At 53.7% G+C, this 19186-nt stretch overlaps 1 protein-coding gene across 5 annotated transcripts in view; it reads right to left on the bottom strand.

The window, feature by feature from the left end:
- Positions 1-18867, bottom strand: part of PAX2 (paired box 2) — a 77570-nt gene extending 58703 nt beyond the window's left edge. For 3 of the 5 annotated variants that reach the window (XM_042908810.1, XM_042908809.1, XM_042908811.1), the window contains exons 1-3: positions 18810-18852; positions 15105-15273; positions 14108-14305 (exon numbers count right to left, since the gene is read on the bottom strand). In XM_042908810.1, the coding sequence (XP_042764744.1) occupies positions 14108-14305; positions 15105-15273; positions 18810-18852 (410 nt within the window). Of the gene's footprint in view, positions 1-14107; positions 14306-15104; positions 15274-18809 lie in introns of all 5 variants that reach the window. The other 2 variants (XM_042908812.1, XM_042908813.1) reach the window with 1 other exon arrangement.
- Positions 18868-19186: the final 319 nt, after the last annotated feature.

Raw genomic sequence — 19186 nt, 5'->3', positions numbered from 1 at the left:
GAAGGCGATCTGAAGGGTGGAGTGCTGGATGAAGACATAGGTTTTAGAGCCAGTACCGCCTGGGTTCAAATCCTAGTTCTGCTGCTTAGCCTTGTGACCTGAGTAACTTACTTAACGTCACTAAACTCCAGTTACTTCATCTATAAACAATCCTATAAAGCCCTATGGGGTTGTTTACGAGGCTTAAATCAATTAATACATGCAACATGCTTATAATGATTTCTACTATAGTAAGCACTTGTTAGCTACTGTTATTATGAACAAAAGGGCTTACCAAGTAAAGCAGCCATAGATTGGCCTCTGCATGTGTACAAGCGTGTACACACGTGTGCTAACATACCTAAAACCCCAAGATGAGTAAAGCTGTGTGTGATCTAAGCGGAGAAGTGTAAAAACTTCAGTCAGGTAGTGTGGAGGCAGGGGGTAGCTCCCTCCTCGACCTTCCGGTCCCTTTGGACAGCGGCAGGGGCTGGGCGATGACAGATTTCGCCACTGCCTGTCTCCATACAGAGGGCTGCATCCAGCCCCGCAAGGATGAATAGGCGGAAAGGAAGGTGGTGGCCCTTAGGCATTTTATACTTATGAAAAAAATTCAAGGGTAATTGAGTCCTCAGGGTTCAAATTTAGCTCATTTAAAATATTTGCTTTCTAATTTTAAAAGTCAGAACCTTTGCCAGCCAATAGGTATAAATAAGGGATAGTGAAATCCAGGTGTCAAATTGGGAAATAAGGAAGGGGTAAGAAGGAAATCAGATCAGTGAATATTAAGGCAGTTGCGTGTGGATCTTATGAAAGTCCATTGAGCTGAACTTGGTTACCCACCCAGACCAAAGGGGCCGGGAAAACTACAGGCAAGAATGGGATTGGGCCTTGGCCTCATTCCACGGGCCTTTCCATAGAGGTGGGGAGACAGAACACATCATCGGGGGTTTGGAGAACTTTGGTTTTCACTTTTGTTCTTATTGCGTGTAGGGTAAAAAGAATCTGTAGTTGTCGTTACTTGGAGCCATTGCTCAATGTGTTCATACATCAAGCCCAAAGTGAAATTTTCTCCTAAATTTGCTTCTTAAAATCTTTTAGCCCTTAGCAGTGAAAATAACTGCAGTGATTATCAACCTCCTATGGTTCTCTGGAACATCCAGATATGTGGGACAATAGTAGGCAGATCAGTTCGAACTTGTCAAATATTTGCTTACTTCCCCCTCACCTCTCTCTTTATCCTTTATCTTGTCTCTACTTTCTCTTCTCTCTTTCCTTCCTCTTCCTGTTTACCTCCCTTCTCTTCCCTCTATGACATTTAAGAATCAGAGGAACCCTTCAAACCCATCAAATAAGGATTTTTTTCCCACTACCGTTTCATTTTATCTTAAAAAAAAAAAACCCTATAAAATGCAAAGCACCACAACCCATGAAAATGCCATGAAGCCCAGAAAATGCCAACCTTCAACTCCTCAAGCAATAGTAAGCTCATTCCAGAGAAGGAGTGTGCAGGCATATGAAGTTTACACACACACACACACACACACACACACACACACACACACACACAGGCTGGGCTCTCCAACAACGTGGACAAAGGGGGCAATTATCTGACTAATTCTGTTCAGTGCTCAGGTAAGTGACTCAGAGCGCTTTTTCCCTGCACACACATAGGGGCCTGCACACAGGCCCCTTCCTCAATCCGGCTGGGCCCAGAGAGCACCATAATTCTCACCGGCATTCATGATACACATTTCTGTTCACAGCATATCCTTTCAACTCGAGCTTTTTATTTAAAAGAGTTCACTGTTTGTGCACACACAGGCCAGAACTCACACACATTGACACAGACACATAGCAAGAAATGTACACTTGATGGCTACGACTGCCACAATAATAACTAACATTTATTGAGCACTTGCTTCGTGCCAGGTGCAATGCTAAGCAGGTTTATGTGGATGAACTCACATAACCCTCACAAGCACCTATGACAGAACTGTGTGGTTATCTCCGTGCTAGAGGGGTGGAGAGGCTGAGGTCCAGGGAGGAGATGAGATTGACCTGTAACCACGCAGCCAGTGAGCAGGGAAGCTTGCTTCAAACTCCAGAAATCTCTCCTAGAGCCCATTTTCTTACTTTTTCTGGGTTACAAAGGTTTGCATGAATTGCTTGGTATATGGCAGGTGCTTAGCAAAGGTTTTCCGGATGGACAAATGAAAGTATAAATGAATGAAAGGCCATGTCTACTAAGCACCTGATACTCCCCTTTAAGGTGGCAAAAAGGATCCCCTTATGGAAGCCAGGCCTACCAGACAGTTTACCCTTATTTGGACAAGGCGATTTGCCCTCCCAACCAACCTTCCGGGGCAAGTGTCCATCAGCTGTACTTGTCCAGATGCTAAGCGCTCTAAGTACCAGCTCTCCGGAGACCTGACTTTCGGGTCAAGACCAGCCTCTTTTTAAACCAGAAGCCAGACCCAAATGCATCAAAGATGCTTTCTAACCACAACGCTTTGTCGCCTACAATACTTCCCTCTGGAAACAGGTGTTTTCCAGTGAAATGCAACACCAGTGGAATGAAAACGAGTGTTGATGCTGCGCCTGGATAAAAACTAAGAAATTTGATCAATGATGTCTCTAAATCACCAGATATTTGGCATCCTATTGACAACCCTTATAGACGATTGACTAAAGCTTTGATTTTCGTTCAGATGTTTGGGAGTTGTCACATTTACCTGTTTGTCAGCAAGTGCTCATACGTTTCTAAGAGACATAAGTGAACACTAAAAAGGACAAGAACAACCCAGAATAAAACAGACTAAAGAGAACAGGGGTAGCAAGCTATTTAACGAAACTAGTCAATCAGACTCCATCTTGGAGATCCGTTAGAACGTGGATCCAGTTCACAAGAGCCTCATGTACTCAGAGACCTTTAAAAACGTCCTAAGGCTGTATCCTGGACCGTCTGCAGAACCGGACCAGTCAGATCCCTGCACGGCGGAGCTAATGAATCAGTCCCCTTGTCCGGCAGGGAGAGACCACGTTGCGGCCACATCCAGCCTCTTGGTGCTGACATGGCCCCATCCACTCTCTGGATGCCTGCGTGCCCGGGTGCAGAGTATCTCTGTGTGTTGTCAGTCCAAGCTGTAGATTTTGCAATGCTTGGTGTAAATCTGGTTTGTGACTTTGTGCACGTACCCCTACTTGTGATTTAGTGCTCTGCCTTTTATCATCTCTCTACTTCCATTTTCTTTCCCTCTCTACTTTTTAATGCTGTTTACAACTTCCTTATCCATGGAGCAGCACAGCGATCTTTCAGTGTCGCTACTGATCTACCCACATGATTTTCCTTACCCGTGTTTTCTCTCCACTTGACTTAATTTATGCTTTAGTAAATAGGAACTTTAGATCGCTCCATTCAACAGTATTTAGGGTTACTGCTTTTTATCAAAGGCATCGTGGCACTAAAGGACTCCCTGCAAGGGACATTTGTTTATTCTTATGAGCGACCGGTTCTCCCTACACACGACAAGGCTGCGTGCGGGTGGGCGTGCCTGCACAGCGTCCTCGGTTCTATGCTCCACTGCCCTGTGTCAATGCCGTTTGGCACCGGCAGGAAGAGATCAGTGAAACCGTGATGTGGACAGCAGCCCATCCTCAAGGTGCTGCAGATAAATCCAGGCCCAGGGCCTTCCCTGCTGATGACCACTCAGTTCTTTTAGGAGGAGGCCCACATATGCCTGGCAGGGCTGATTCCTCCAAATTCTCCCTCCCACGTACACCCTTCATCCCAGAGCTGCAGCAGAGGCTTGTGATGACATTATTCCCAAGCAAGATTTTAGGGATCTCTTCTCTTAGAGGTGTGAGTTCGAAGTGGTGGGGGTGGGGGTGGGGGGGACCAGGGCAATGCCTTCCTATATTTCTGGGTCATCTGTTGCCTTTTTCTCCCTCTCTGCAAATCTTTCCACACTTCCTCATTGCTAATTCTATTTGACCTTGAACTCTGTCCTCTCCCTTCACACCAGAATGTGTCCCAAGGGGGACAGCACTTCCAAAGAAGCAGTTACCTGGCCGGACAGGCCTGGAGACCAGTAGCCAGAGGGGCCAGCCCATCACTCCACTCCTGGAAATAAATCCCATTGTATTTGCATTTTAATTTTCCACATAAACAAAGGCCCAGAGTACTCGCTTGGGCAGCATCACTGGACGAATTTAATTAGAAATGAAAAGTTTATAGGGCCCTCTTTAATGCGATTAATGCTCAGTTAACATTTATCACATTCGTATGCTGGAATCGCCTTTTCTAAGCAGCCACTGGCCATGAAATGAATTTCTCTCAACTTTTTTTGTACCCACCCCGGGAGGTCATCTCCTGAGGAATCTCCAGGCTGCCTCCCTGGGTCCAGGAACTACCTAATCCTCAGAGCTAAGTTAAGGGAAGGGTTGGGAGGGGGAAGAGGCGAATGCATATGTGCTGGGGCTGGAGGGCAGGGGGCATAAGAGTGAGGGCTGGACACTATTTCTAGGAAGACCTGGACAAAACCAGGCCTGTACCTCTGAAAAGAGCTGAGTGCTCAGCCCAGCAGACCGGCCGAAAGGCTTCAGAGCCTCTTCTCCAATAAAAAAAAAAATGACCTCCCTTCCCAACACACATACTCAGTCCATTTCTGTGGCCCCCAAACCAGGCTTTAGTTGGAGCTGACGGGTGTCAGTCACCTCTGCTTCTCACTGCTCCTGTCTTAGGCCGTCTCCCTTCTACCCCTTTTTCCTCTTTGGTCAGGGCCTCCCCCCGGCCAGACCCATGGTGACTGGGAAAGGAACCTGAGTCTTGACCCCAAGGGATACTTCATTTTCTCTGGCTCTGCCAGAGGCCAGACAGTCACAGTGTGTGGGAAGGCCGCCTGCCCTGGTGTCAGCTCCCTAGAGAAGCCGAGCGGAGTGGGGGAACATGAAACCTCTATTGGTCCCCAGAGCGTGGATGGCCTTCCTTATCTTATCACCTTCTCTTCCCTCTTCAATTAGAGTCTACTGAGATTGGCCTCCTAACCCAAACCAGCTAACCCGAGGAGAAGGAGACAGAGGAAGGAAAAGGGTAAGGGATAGGGGGAGGGAGGGGAGGTCTCCTCTCTGCAGATGAAAAAAGGAGATAAATCGCTTGACCTGTGTCCTTAACCTAGATGCACACCCGCCTCGAGGATCTCAACAGACGCAAACCACGCACCGCGACTGTGCTCCCGGTAGCGACCTGGCCCTCGCACACCACTCTACACCCTCACGCCTAGCAGAGAACACGCACATGTGCCCGCGTTCAGACTGAGTGTGTCGGGACCCTGCGGACCTGACCGGAAACCCTACTCCTCAGCCTAGCGGGAGCTCTACCGTCCATTCAACTCACGCTTGCCAGGTAACGCTTGCTAACGTCCCAAACAGGCAAGTTGTCCAAGCGACGGCAGAGACTTTCATTCTGAGACCAAACGATCCCTTCAGCCGCAAACCCTCTGAGTAACAAGCCACCAGCTCCCCGTTTGATAAGCCCGACTCCTTCTAAGAGCTCCTTGGAATACCAGCACCAGGTAGACAGCTTCCCAGGGCGTGAATGCTACGCTCAGCTGGACCCACACACTCTTGCCAAAGTTCCCAGACTCTCCCCACGACAGAGCCACACAGAGGCCCTCGACACACCGTCACCAACTTCTCTTGGTATGATGCACACGGCAGGTGCCACCTCGCCCTCGACAATCAGGATGGAAAGTCACAAGATAAGGGGCAGGATGAAGGTCTCCTCCCTGACCATCCCTGGGGCCTGTCGAGCCAGACGCTGCCCACGAGGCTCCCGGTTTCCTGAAGCTTCCTCCACCAGCCCAGCAAAGACCCTGGCGCCAAGAGGGAGCATCGGGGCAGGGAATGCTTGTTCCCGTTTGCTCAAGCTCTGGGGCCGCCACTGCTCTCCCTTCCTGCCCTCCTTTCTCCTCCCGCAGTCCTCTGAGCCCTTCCTCTCTGATTTTGTGACCTTACTGTGCCTACAAGGTGAGGACAGTCCCCCTTCCGGCCTGCTGCCCTGTCCTACAGCCTCTCCGCCACTCCTGCCAGGAGCTGCTCCCGGCGTCCTCTGGCTTCCTCTGTTCCTGAATGGCTGCAGAGGGAGCTCACTGCAGAGAAGTTCTGGCAGGGCTGAAGGCAGGCAGAAGAGGAAGCCCTGAGCAAAGCGGCCAGAGGCTCCCAGGTGGAAGGGGCTCCACTCTGGAACACCTCGGAAGTGAGGACCTCTCTCCCTTCCTCTTGGCTTCCCTCCCACTCTCCCTTCTGCGGGGACCAGGCTGCAGCAGCTACACCTGCAGCAGCTTTGCAGCGGCCGCCAGCCCGCCTGGTGCTGTGTGCTGCCTGGTGCGGGCGGCCCTGAGCCCCGGCTCCCGCCACTTGACCTCCCGTGCCACCTCCTTCACTCTGACACCTCTCCCTCTCCTGGCTGGCCTCCCTTCTCTCCTTTCCCACCTTCTAAGCTTCCTGAGTACCCCCCCCCCCCCGCCCTTAGCCTGGTCTACCAGCTGTCCAGAGCTGACGGTCCCTCCAACTGCCTCCAAGCTCTACTAGAGGCCCTTGGCTGAGATGCACGGGATCCAGCCCAATTTTCAAGCTTCTGGAGCTCCTTGCTTTGTACTCCCGCCATTCACTCCATTCTCCTCAGGCCAAGCCAGCTCAGAGGCCTCTTCCTTTTGCCCCTCAGCCTCCCCGCCTCCTTCCTCACTCTTCAGCCTTCCTTCTGACTTCTGTCCTCCTCTCCCACTCCCGCCTCACCCTCTCCTGCCCTCACGGCAGAGAGTGGATGTCCCCTCCACCTCCCTCCCTCAGGGGCTCCTGGACCAAGGGGCTCAGGAAGTACCACCTGCACCCCTGCACCTGCCCTACTACCCCTCTGGTCTGAAGCAGAGAAGAGAAGCTATGTCTTGTTACACAGCCCTGGGGCTGCAGACCAGGGCCCATGGACTGAATCAGGCCAGAAATGGTGTTTTCTTTGCCCGGCACAGAGTTTTTAAACCCCAAATCTTCCTGCCTCTGGGCTGGGCCTGCATATTCCAGGCCCTTTTTCGTCCAGCTCTCACCAGCTCCATCCCATCTCCTGCAGCCCTACCCTCCTCCATCCACATCCCTACGGTAAACCTGACCTCTCTAGAAGGTCAGAAAGTCTCATTTTCTCTCACTGTTATGTGAAAAACACAAAATACTTCCTTATCATATATATTATCCCTCAGAAACCAAAAGACAGAGTCCAGGGTGTGTGTGTGTGTGTGTGTGTGTGTGTGTGTGTGTGGTTGTTGAGGATGGGCTACAAGAGGAACGTGGCTCTACAGCCTCTCCCCTCTCCGTACCTCCCCTCGACATACCTTCTTCTCCCACCCAGGAGTTCCCACAGGGAACTGCACAAGGCCTTGCCCCTTCTCCTCCAGTGCTCGGTCACTCTCCTCTTATTTCCCACTCCCAACAGCTCCCCGAGGCCCAGCCCTCTCTGGAGCCCCCAGGCATCTGCCTGTGCCTTCATGCCCTTCCTGGCCTCCAAGCCCACTCCAGTTCCCATTTACGTGGTTCTCACACATAGCCTCTCCTTTCTTTTCCTGGCATCTGGGTTACTGGGGAAGGACTTGGAAGCTGGGCCCAGGGCCTGGTCCTTGGGAGAGCTCTGCCAATGACCATCCCCCAGTGCTGCTGCCATGCCTCCTGCTGGAGGGACCCGCACTCCTTGGTGGGTCTCTGTGACACAAGTCTATAGGAAGGAGACCCACTGGGAAGAGCATCTTTTCGGCTGCTTGTGCAGTTGGCCCCTAACTAGTCCTGCCAACTGGGCTGGGAGTCAGGTATCTAAGAGAAGATGGACCGCTGACCATTCAGCTCTCCACTACAAAGGTGACATCACTGTAGCCAGGGCCCTCTTTTGGGGGGCTAACTGGACCATGGAGTGTTACAGTGCCAATAAAGATTGAAGGAAAATTTGACCTGGGTTTGCCCAAATTACAAAACAAAGAATCTTCAGCTGAGTCCTATTATCAGCCAATGGCCCCATGACTGCATCACTGGTTAAACTGTTGGGCCAGAGACAAGGTGTCCAGCCTCTGTCAGTGATTGTAGGTCACGTCCTGTGGGCCTTCCTCCCTTTGCTCTTGGCCTCCTCGCCCTTTTACCAAAGAGCAGACACGGGATGGCACACACATACATATACAAATACACATGCACTGAAGATGTCAACCTCTATGCCTAGAAACCATCGTGAATATGTGCAAGCTGCACCTTGATGGCACCAAAACAACAGGCTCAACAGGAGGAAACCATTCAACCCCGTGGCTTCCTGGTAGATAGATAAACCCAATGTGATTTAATTTCCCATCTGTTTCACTTGTTACTTGGGCATTGTCGTGAGATACTGTTTCCCACGCCTCAGATCTGTCACGGGCCCTTCTCTCTTTTCTAGACTCACCCACATGGCTGGTGAGCTGCACTGACTGAAGCTGTACTTGTAACTGCTTCCTTTGCAAGGGTCTGAACTCTGGACAACTGGCTTGGGGAGTGGGGGGAAACAGCAGGGGTTCAGAGAAGTGGTGGCCTAGGTTAGAACACTTTAGTGCACTCTTTTAAAGGACCAGAAGTGAAAAGGAAATACATATACGTCGTTTCCTCTTGCCGTGAGGACCTCCAGCTCCAGGTAGCAACAAAGGGGGACTAAGGACAAACCTGAAACTAAGAGGGGAAGTTGCAAAGTAGCTACAGCCAGAGATCTCCGAAGCTAGGAGCATATGGTGGAGCCCTTGGCACACAGTATTCCTTTATCAGTCCTGCTCACAAGACGGGGAAGCAGGACCCCTATCCCATTTTGGCTCATACCAAGCCCCTCTTCGTGGTGCAGGCTCTTGGTGGCAGGGGTCGGGGGTGGCGATTCCCCTTCTGCACCAGTTACTACCATTGCCACTCCTTCTCTGGAATCTGTGATGTTCTAGTCTATAAGCACATACCATCACATATACAACCACACTCTCTCCCGTGCGCCAGAATAAGCCCAACTGTTCCCTCCCAAACCGACTTCCAACAGTGCCTCTCCGTCCCTGGATCTACTCTACACAATAATTCACCCATTCTGCCAATATGCACACAAAGCCGCTGCTCTCCCCTGCCACAGCCCACTCCCTCCCCAACCTTCCCTTCTCCAGGCACCCTGTTTCCCTTCTCCAGGGTCTGCTCCTGCCTGGCCCCCATCTCCACTGGCTAATTCCCCCTGTGGCCCCTGTATTGAACTGTTGTGTTGTCCATTTCCCTGTGACAAGGGCTCTGGTTACAGAGTTATTGATTGGTTTTCATGCAGACAGATGGGCCCTTCCCGAGCTCCCATCGAAATCCCTGGCTCTATGGGCTGATTGTTGCCTCTCAGGGTGTAGGATTGCACTGGAGACCACCCTCTATGCAACCTCCTTTGCCCAGGCTGTGGACGGTAATAAATGGAGGCAGCCTGAGCGATAATAAAAGCAATTGAGTAGGTTACCTGTGCAGACACAAGATTTATGCCTCTTCATATTTGATGTGATTGTTTTATTGAGTTCTCAAAATAGTTGGGACACTATTTAGCTAGTTAGTTAGGAGTTTCCCTCTCTTTTCTTCCTTGCATCGCCTTCCAAAACCTACCTAGAGTTCTCACTAGGAACAAGCCCTCCTGTCTTCCTCTTCTCCAGAGCTGCCAGCTGAGGTAAGAGCTCAGGACCACCAGCCACTGCTCTCACCTGAAGCCATCTGGTGGCCTGAGGGCCCACTCTGAGCCAGCCAACGAGAGAAACAGTCAGACCAATACAACCACTGGCCGAGAAGTCTAACATAACTAAGGGAACAAAAATGACCCTTCGGGGGGAGAACTCCAGGTCGTTTTAAGAAATAAGATCAGCAGTCCCGCCTATTACACATGTTTGTCTAATGACAGGGGGACCTCAGCAGCAGGAGAGCCCTCCCCGGGGAACGACAGGTGAGCAAGGCTTCTCAGACAGAAACTGTCATATTCGTTCACTATTTGGGGCTCTTTGTGGCTGGTAGGTCCCAGGCCACAGAAGGCAAGTTCTCTGTCCTTATTTCTCCCATTCTTCTGAGGAGAGAAGTCTTCCTCTTAGCTCACCAACTTGCCTTAGCTCTTTGGCGTGAGACCACCAGCCCTGACCACGAAACAGCTCCACGACTATGGAGATGGGGCAGGTGAAGCTGCCCTTCTGGCCAAGTCAGGTCTAAGAGTCAAAAGTGCAATGTTGTAGAACCCAGGTTTCAGAGAGACAGACACAGGCTCTGGCCCTGAACATGTCTACGTGTCTTCAGCATTCCCTCAGCTAGGATGAGTGGCTCCTGGCTTGTTTGGATAGTCTTTGAATGAACAGCTGGCCCACGACTGTCACCCTACTGCCAGACCTCTGATGAGGCCTGTGAACGACACAGGATGGAATTCTTGAACAGCCCTGGGACTGCAGCCTTGAAGCCACTGTTGCCACTGCTGGGAAAATGAACGTGCTCACTTAGAGCCAAACAGGCTGAGAGAGAGTGTGGGTAGCAGGTGATCAGCGAGAAACTGACTCTGGAAGAGTCCAGTCCAAAGATCTAGGAGCAGGGAAGGCCCTGATCCTAAGAGTGTAGGGCAGGCTGAAAAAGTTAAGAGGGCAACGGCCTTTTTATCGACTTGTTCCAAGGGGGCACCCTCAGGGGATCCTCCGTAACCCTAGACTCTACTTGGAGTTTGCACCTATTCTTTCAAAGGAGCAGTACTCTCTGCCCAGAGCAACAACCAAACCAGGAGACTCTGGCACATAATCAGGAGAATCATTCCTGCCTCGTCAATTGCTCAGCGTTATAATTGGGTGACTTCCTCCTTCGGTAGCATCACTTCCCCCATCTATAGGCCATTTCCCACACCAGGCTTCAACCTCAAGTCACCTGTTCGTAAACACCCACCCTCTACAGTGGCAGCGTGCAAGCTGAAGAACTGGCAACTCCCTGGTCAGCAATCAGTAACCCAACATCAAGAATGAGTCACAAAAGTTCCACATGCTAAGCAATCCAGTCAACCCTCTGGGTGTTTGACAGTGGTCTCCGGGGGCAGGAGTGGCTTTGGGAGGCCTCCCTGACCTACTCCATTGACTCAGAGAGGTATTTCTCTGAGGATTTGCCAGTGGAGTGTACGGATTGAATGTCCAAGCCTTTATCGCGACAGGATCAGAGAAAGCCAAAACCAATTTTAGAGGCACGAAAAGCAATTGAGTTTGTAACCATAACAGCATATTTCAAGTGCGGCGACAGCATCTGTTTTGGGGAGGAGAAAATGAAAAAAAATCTCACAATTTGGCTCAGGTGGGTGAGCATGTGTGGACTTCCTTTCTTGCCAACCACCGGCACATGCACACTCTGACAATGGTTACACGTACCTAAGACGAGTGGGCACCTCACCAACAGTAAGACTCTAAACTCAAGAGCCACCCTTTCCCCAGTGCACTTTCTGCACGGAGGAAAGTCTCCAGGCTCTTCCTATAGAGGATGAGAATTCACAAAGTTCCCGACATCACCAACGCTGGCAGAAACATCCCGCTTTATCCGGTTTCAGGGTGGACCAACAAATCTCAGAATAAACCCTTCCTTCTTTCAAGCAAAGCACCTACAAGGATGAAGCTAAGGGCACGGGGGCCCAGACGCATCCCTCCAGCCCCAACTCAGCAGCACACTGGGAAGCCCTCAGAATCTTCCTCCGAAATTTGAACCATGGTAGGACTCTGTCCCACAGTGAAATCCAGAATACCCTGACTGCTCCTGGTTGACAAAGCAAGCCAGGAGGCCTAACCACAGGCCCAGGGCTGGTTGCCCATGCTGCCCGTGGCTTCCCCGTTCCTCTCCTCCCACTCTCTCTCCATCTCCAGCAACACCTGCCCACAGATGGCTATTTCTACACACCCGAGGAAGCCTCTGTGCCCCTTAGGTGGTGGGGCGCCATGCTGAGCAGACGGGGCCATGGTCAGAGCTGTCAAGCTGAGGCTGTTCTCTTCCCACTCTCAACCCGCTCTCTACTCCTCACTCCTTTACCTCCCCCCAATTCCGGTGGAGTACCCCAAGGCTCCTGAGCTTGATCCTGGGGTCATCCGTTCCCCGTCTTCTGTGGCTTTTCAGGATGAGGGCATTCCCAAACTCTTGCATGAGCCAGCTTCCCAAAACATCTCAGCCTGAGAGGGTATATGTTGGGGGAGAGGCGGGGGTGGGTGCTGGACGGGGTGGTAGACAAGGGAGGCTGCCACCATAACTGCCTTGATCGCTCCGGCCCTCTGCCCATCAAGAAAAGCAAATTGCCTTAACTGTGCGTGTCTTGGGTTCCTCCAAAGGCTTGCAAATCCTATCACTGACAACAAGCATTTCTCTGGAACGTCCCCCAGAACACCAGCGCCCAGTCCCAACAACACTGCTCTTCAGCAGGCTGCTCTCCTCGCAAGATCTCAGTTCCAACTCACTCCCAGGACCAGCAGACAGCCAAGAGGCTGTCTCCAGATGGCTCAGAAAACAATGCTTTGTCCCCTGCCCTTCCCTAACCGCCAATCCTGCCCCGGCCCCAAAGCTTCCCCAGCCTCCTCTGGCTTTTAAATGCAAAAGACACATTCCCCTCCCAAACCACCCACAGTCTTTCTCGGGCTTCTTCCGAAGGTGTCTGAATGTCAAACCGCTATGCTTTCAACACCTAGTGAGCCAGGCCCAGGGAGCTGGAGGGTTTTCGGAGGGTGTATAATTAGCTGATCAGTATTATGTTACCCTGTTCATAACTGAATAACCATTTTAATACAGATGGCACACACTGGGATAATTTCTGGGGTCGCCTCGCAGTACGTTACAGCACGAGTGTGGCAGAGGGAATCTTCTTTAGCCAAGGTACATTCTACCAGCTAATTTTACCTGCTGTTTTCAGGATGATTTGGGATAATTCCATATCATTTGCAAAATATTAAAAAAAAAAAAAACCTTAATACGTGATGCCAGTTTCAGGAAAAGGCACCATCTGAATTATTAGTTGTCCTGATAATGAGCCCGTGAAAAGTGCAAAGAATAACAAGGGTAGGAAACCCTCTTCTAATTTGGGAATCTGCCTTAAAATGGGGGGGGGGGGCAGGGGTTGAAAGGCCGGCCAAGCAGTCTGGAACTTGTACAGGGTCTCTGTTGATGTCAGATTGCACAGCTCCGTGATGTCGGAGCCATCCTGGGCTCTTGCATCCAACTGCTGTTTGCATGTGCTGTACCCAGCACAGGCCCATTTGCACACTGGCGGGGGTGTGTGTACATGGGGTGTGCACGTGCGTTCTGCCAGAGAGCGTGCTAGAGTAGCTTGGGGATTGGGAGACTACCTTGTGCAGCTATATGTGCGGCTGACTCCAGCCTATGTCGTCCCCATGTGCCTGAGCCTGTCATCTGGTGCAGACTGAGTCCTGGCCCTAAGCACCCTAAAGTTGAGCCTCGGGGTCCAGAGCTCTCCCTTCTTGCCTGGTGCCCCACTCCTTGTCCGGCTTCTCTACTCCCTGCCAACTGCTGGCTGGTGGTTAGCGTTTGCTCTGCAGGCCTGGATACTCGGTGCTCGTAGGCCGGAAATTTGTGCGGAGCTGGCTAGCATGGCCTGGGCTCCTGGGAGGCAAGCTTTGTGGGAGTTGGCAGGGAGGGTGGGGAAGCCAGAACAGGAGGCTGCCCCTGGAGAAGGGAGCATGCCTTTAGAAAGGGAAGTCTGTTTGGAAGCGATGAATAGACACTGGTCATTTTAAAGGCTTCGGCTGTGGGCTGTGATTGTCTCTAGATACCGAGGCACGTAATCTTGGAGTCTTAATTACCACAAACACTTGGATTCATTTCCAGGACGCCGGCGGGAGAAGCCTGGCAGGGAATACCCAGCCCTGAGCTGGAGACAGCTCTGTCTGTCTGTCTAGCTCTCTGCCTCCCAGGTCCCCTCTCCCTGCCCAAAGGACGTTGGGGCTGAGATCCTGGAGCAAGGGCAGAGGCTGGAGAAAGAACAGAGACCGCAAGCTGGGAGTCGCGCTGGTAGGCAAGAGCTGGGAGCTGGAGTCCCGCCCCTAGCCCGTAGCCCGGGCGGCGGCTTGCTCACCTGTTGATGGAGGAGACGCTGGGCACCGTGTCATTGTCGCAGATGCCCTCGGCCAGGAGCCGGTCTCGGATCTCCCAGGCGAACATAGTTGGGTTCTGTCGCTTGTATTCAGCAATCTTGTCCACCACTTTGGGGGTCGCCACTTTGGGCTTGGAGCCTCCGATCACTCCGGGCTTGATGCTGCCGGTTTCATAGTACCTGCGCCCGGAAGGCCGGCGGGGTCAGCGAGAAGCAGGCTACGTACGGCGGGGGCAGGGAGGCTGCAGGCTCCAGAGCGGCCGAGCCACTCTCCCACCCGAGGCAACAGCGTGGAGGGAAAAGACTCAGCATGGCTGAGCCAGCTTCCAGAGGGCGCGTGGCTAGGGCGAGGGATAGCCTGGAGGATGAAGGGGAGGACGAGAGGGACACTCCCTCCGGGAAGGCAGTCACGGGGGAGGGGGGCTGTGAGCACACCAGCGGGAATAGGCGCCCCTGGGAGTCTGAAAGCCCAGACTTTCATTGGGAAGGAACTGGAGGAACAGCACGATTCCAGGCCTCCAGGCCCACCATGGCGGAGGCACCACCTCCAGCCCTTTCCTACTGAGCGCAGAGCCCCCTGAGAACCAGGACCCTCCTTTCCCCTACCCAGTGCTGATTTTTTTCTTCTCTTGGGGACCCATTTCCGTTCCCCACCCTGTTCCTCCAACCCCCCTCCCCAGTCTGCGTTAACTCTCCTAGAAGAGGAGTCCTTCCCTTACTGAAGGCTGGAAATTGGCAGCCTCGAGAACCCCGAGGCTGGGCGGAATTTGAGTGACCCTGCTCCGCCCTGGCTCCTGGGGCCGCGGCCACCACCTGAGCGCCCTCACCGAAAGGAGCAGCTCTCTAGATACCTCTGAGTATCTGGATAGCCCCTCTCCCACTGGCGTCCTTGACTTTTAGCCAAGTCCTTGGTCTGGAGACCCAGGGCGGAGGGATAAGGAGGCAAGGTGTCTCCCAGGGGCAGCTCTGAGGCCCTCACCTGCCCAGGATTTTGCTGACACAGCCGTGGCTGACCCGCAGCTGCCGGGATATGTCGCAGGGCCGCACACCCTGGTGGGCCAGCTCCACGATGCGCTGCCTCACCACGTCGGGCAGGGGCCGGCCGTTCACAAACACCCCCCCGAGCTGGTTCACACCCCCGTGCCCTGCTGGGGAGAGACAAGAAAAAAACACAACACCCCACAGACAGCAGGGACCGGCCATTAGTCAGGGTCCGCGGCCCAGGACGTGCAAAGGGAGCAGGCAGGGCGCAGGGGCATGATCCCGGACTCCCGGAAGAACAGTGGTCCGGTCAACACCACGCGGCGGATTGGGGATTGAAACCCACGGGGCATTAGAGATGCGGGAGCGCGACGCTGGGCAGAGGGCTGGGAAGAACGCGTCTCGCGTCTCGAAGGCCAGTACCTCGCAAGGGAGAAAGTGAGGGAAGGAATGGAGAAGCAGGGTGAGAGGAAAGAGGGAAGAGGGGGAATTAATGCAGGCAGGAAAGAATGTAGGAGAGGAAAGGAAGGGCCGAGCAGAGAACAGAAGCAGCGCGAAGCGGGATCCCGCCTGAGCCGCAAGCAAGGGGGAGTCGTTGGTGCGTGCTAGGGCTTGGAGGCAGATGATTTGGGGGGGGGGTGTCTGGGACCGGTGGACTCAGTACAAAAGGGTTCTAAGGACAGAAAGAGGCTAAGTCCCTGCCCCTCTCCTTTTGTTCCCTACCTCTTGTATCTATTTTTAATCAGAGTTGGAGTTTTCCTACCTCTTTCCCTGTGTTTTTGTTTTTATTTTATTTTGGTTTTTGACCGGGATTTTCCCTTTCCTTTATGTTTTCTGTATTTATATATTTGGGGGCCATATTTCCCACTGGTCTCCCTAGTGTCTAAAGTTCAAAGAACGCCAGGTGGAGGAGGGAAGGCTGAAGAGGCAGGGGCCCGGAGCCTGCTGCGCTCAGAGACTGGGAGGCAGCGGAGAGCGGCCGGGCGCTCTGCTCGGTAACAGCCAGAGAACGCAGGCTGCAGGGGCTTGTCTGCCTGCCGCCTTGCGCCAGGCTTGGGACCCATTGCCTTGCCTAGGTAACATGGCTCAGGTGGCCCAGACAGGCTAAGGGCTCACCGGGGCACCCCGTGCTGCCAGCCAGAGCCAGCTCCTGTCCCTCTGACCTCTTAGACCTCGGCAGCCTCCCAGGACACCGCGAAGCAAGGGCGTTTGCTCTCCCGCCCAGGACAAGGGCGCTGGGTCTCCAACCCGACTCCAGCGCGGGCCCTCAACCTCAGAGCCCAAGTGGTCACCGGATGCCAGACCTGAGGACGCTGCGCGGCGCCCCGTTCTCCCTGGCCTACAGCAGTCTAGAAATCCTGCACCCAGAGCCATCAACCCGCAGCCGCAGTTCCTGAGCAATCCAAGCGCAGAGTTCTAGCGGCCAGCCTGACCTGACCGGCAACCTACAGCCCCTGCCCTGCTAGCCTCAGCCGACTTTCGGAGAAAGCGGGGACATCTGTGTTCCGCTCGTTTCTTTCGCGTCCCCTTCTGGGGGTGCTGAGAGCAAGGGCCGGCGAAACCCCTGGGGAGAGGCTTCTGATCTGGAGGCTGAGGGAGGCCACAACCTCTGATTTTTGCCCCTCATCCCTGCTACTCTCCCTACCTCTAGCCCCACTCCTCACCCCTCCCCTCCCTCCAAACCTCGACCATCAATAATTTAGGCCCCGGGAGAACTCGCGTTACCGGTATGAAAAGGCGGCAGCTGCGGGCAGATTAAAGATGAATAATTCAGCCTCCCCGGGCTCCGGGCCCGGCCCCTCGTCCCCAATCTAAGGGAAGGGGATGGGAAGGGGGCACGGCAGGAGTCCAGGCCAGGGGGCCGGGAGCCGCCGATGAGTCGGGCCTGGAATGCGCCACTGCCGCCGGCGCGGACTCGGGCTCCGGCTGATTGCTGGCCCGCCCGCCCGCCCGCCCGCTTGCTCGCTCGCTCGCTCCGCGGTCTCTTCCTTCCTCCGACCGCCTTCAGCTCGCCTTGCTCCCCTTTGGGTTTCCAAGTGACACCCAGTGGGCGGCCGGGACTCGGCAGATTTCCCCGCGGAATCAGCCAGAGAGAAGGGCGAGAGCAGAGGCGGCGGAGCAGGGAGGCCGGCGGGCTGGGCGAAGACGGCGGGTCGACCTGGTTCCACTCACTCCGAAAAGGAGACAGGATTTCTGGCTCAGCTCACAGAGATCCGCCGCGGCCAGAGGGCCCTGACTTGGATTAGCTGTGCTTAGAAATTCTTTAGGAAAATATATTTTATCCCAGGAGTATTTTTTAAAGCTCCCCCTGTAACGCTAATTATATGCTTATAGAAAAACACAACTCTTCCTCCTTGGCTCTCTTGTCCAGAGCACCGATCCAAGCCAGGTCTAAAAAAGTTTCCCTGTGAAAAGTTACAAACCATCCTTAATTATTAATCTACAGAGGAGGAGAAGTTTTCTATTTAGAATTCATTTATCTGGGAGAGAAAAAAAAAAAGCCTGCAAAAAACAATCTCTGAATTCTTCTCCAAGCTAAAGATATAGGACATGAATTAGATAAATTCAGATTTCATTAAAATAATTCCCTCTTTTTCTATTTTTTCATTTTTCTCCCCTTCTCTTTCTTCTGGAACATCCTTTCTGTTTTCTTTCTTTTATTTCCTTCCCCCTGTTTTTTTTTTTTTTCTCTTTCCTTTCTCCCCAGCTTTGGCATTTGCTTGCCTTCCTTTTGTTCTTTCCCCCTCGTTTTCTCCCTCTTTGACTACCCACTGGCCAGGTCACTGGCTGGACCATTTTCACCAGGGAGTGGGAGGCCGGCAAGGAGCCTCCAGAACTGCAAGCGGAGCTTGGCTGTGCCCAGGGGCCGCCTGGCAGGCTCCTCTACTCCCATCTCTTGCTGACTTGGATTTCTCCTTGGAACCCCTCTTTGTTTTTAGAGCATCTCCCAGGCAGAGGCGGAGAAAGATGACCATCACATCCTGCCAATCTCAGACTCCCAACTCAAGGAGAAGAGAAGGGGAAGGAGAAGGGAAGGAGGTGGGAAAGAAAAGGAGAGGAAGGAAGTATTACAAACCAGCTCACAAGAAGCCCTGCCGGGGCCTGGAGGTGCTAGGAGCTGAGGGTCAGATGGGGGCACCCCACCCCCACACTCTTCTGCCTGATTGTCCTGACACTGAAGCTGCCCATGTTAGGAGTCTCCTCCTGGACAATCACACTCTAAGTTTGAGAAAGGTAGAGATGAATGGAGGGAGGAGGAGGTAGAGAGAGAGAGACAGAGAGAGAGAGAACAAACACCACAACACAAACCCCTCAAAACTGCCTGCCAATTAGTCTCCCAGCCCAGGGCAAGAGGGTGACCAGGGAGTAGGATGGCTGGAGCCAGGACCAGGGGCTGTGGATCGATGACCTAAGAAGAAGCAGGTGGAAGGAAGGAAGACAGGTGATGGGCACCAGGGAAGGTAGGAAGGCTGGTAGAGGGAGAAGTACCAGGAACATAAGGCAGAAGAGAGAAACTGGAGGCTTTGAAAACACTGGAAAATGGGGGAAAGAGGAAGAACGAAGGGGGGGGGGAGCTAGAGAAGCCAGCGTGGTCCCCAAGGTGGGACCTGAGCGCAGGGGGCCAGGGCCACGCGGGGCGGGACAGGATAGGGTTAGGACGGGAAGCCCCGAGCCGGGACAGGAGCCGGGCGCGGGTACTCACGGTGCATCGCGGAGAAGGGGTCTGCTTTGCAGTGCATATCCATGGGGAGGCAGAGGAGCGGGAGCAGCGCGGCCGCCGCCGCCGTGTCGCCTCTCAAACTCAACTTCAGGACTTGAGGAGAAAAGGGAGGGACGTTGGGGAGGCGGGGGTGGGGGAGGTGAGCGGGCGCCCGGCAGCGGCGGGGCGGGCGGGGGGCGCCGCGCTGCGCTCCCCGCGGGGACGCTTCCCGGGCGGGTCGGAGCTTGCAACCGCAGCGACCGCAACTTCCCACCGTCGGGGCGCGGGGCCGGGCGGTCAGCAGAGCGGCCCCGGGGCGGCGGGCCGGGCCGGGGGGATCTGGGGGCGCATGGCGCGCGCGGCCGCTGAGGCCAGGGCTG

Source organism: Panthera leo, chromosome D2 (assembly GCF_018350215.1).
Source record: "Panthera leo isolate Ple1 chromosome D2, P.leo_Ple1_pat1.1, whole genome shotgun sequence".
NCBI lineage: Eukaryota > Metazoa > Chordata > Mammalia > Carnivora > Felidae > Panthera > Panthera leo.
This window is presented reverse-complemented; position numbering and strand designations above follow the sequence as displayed.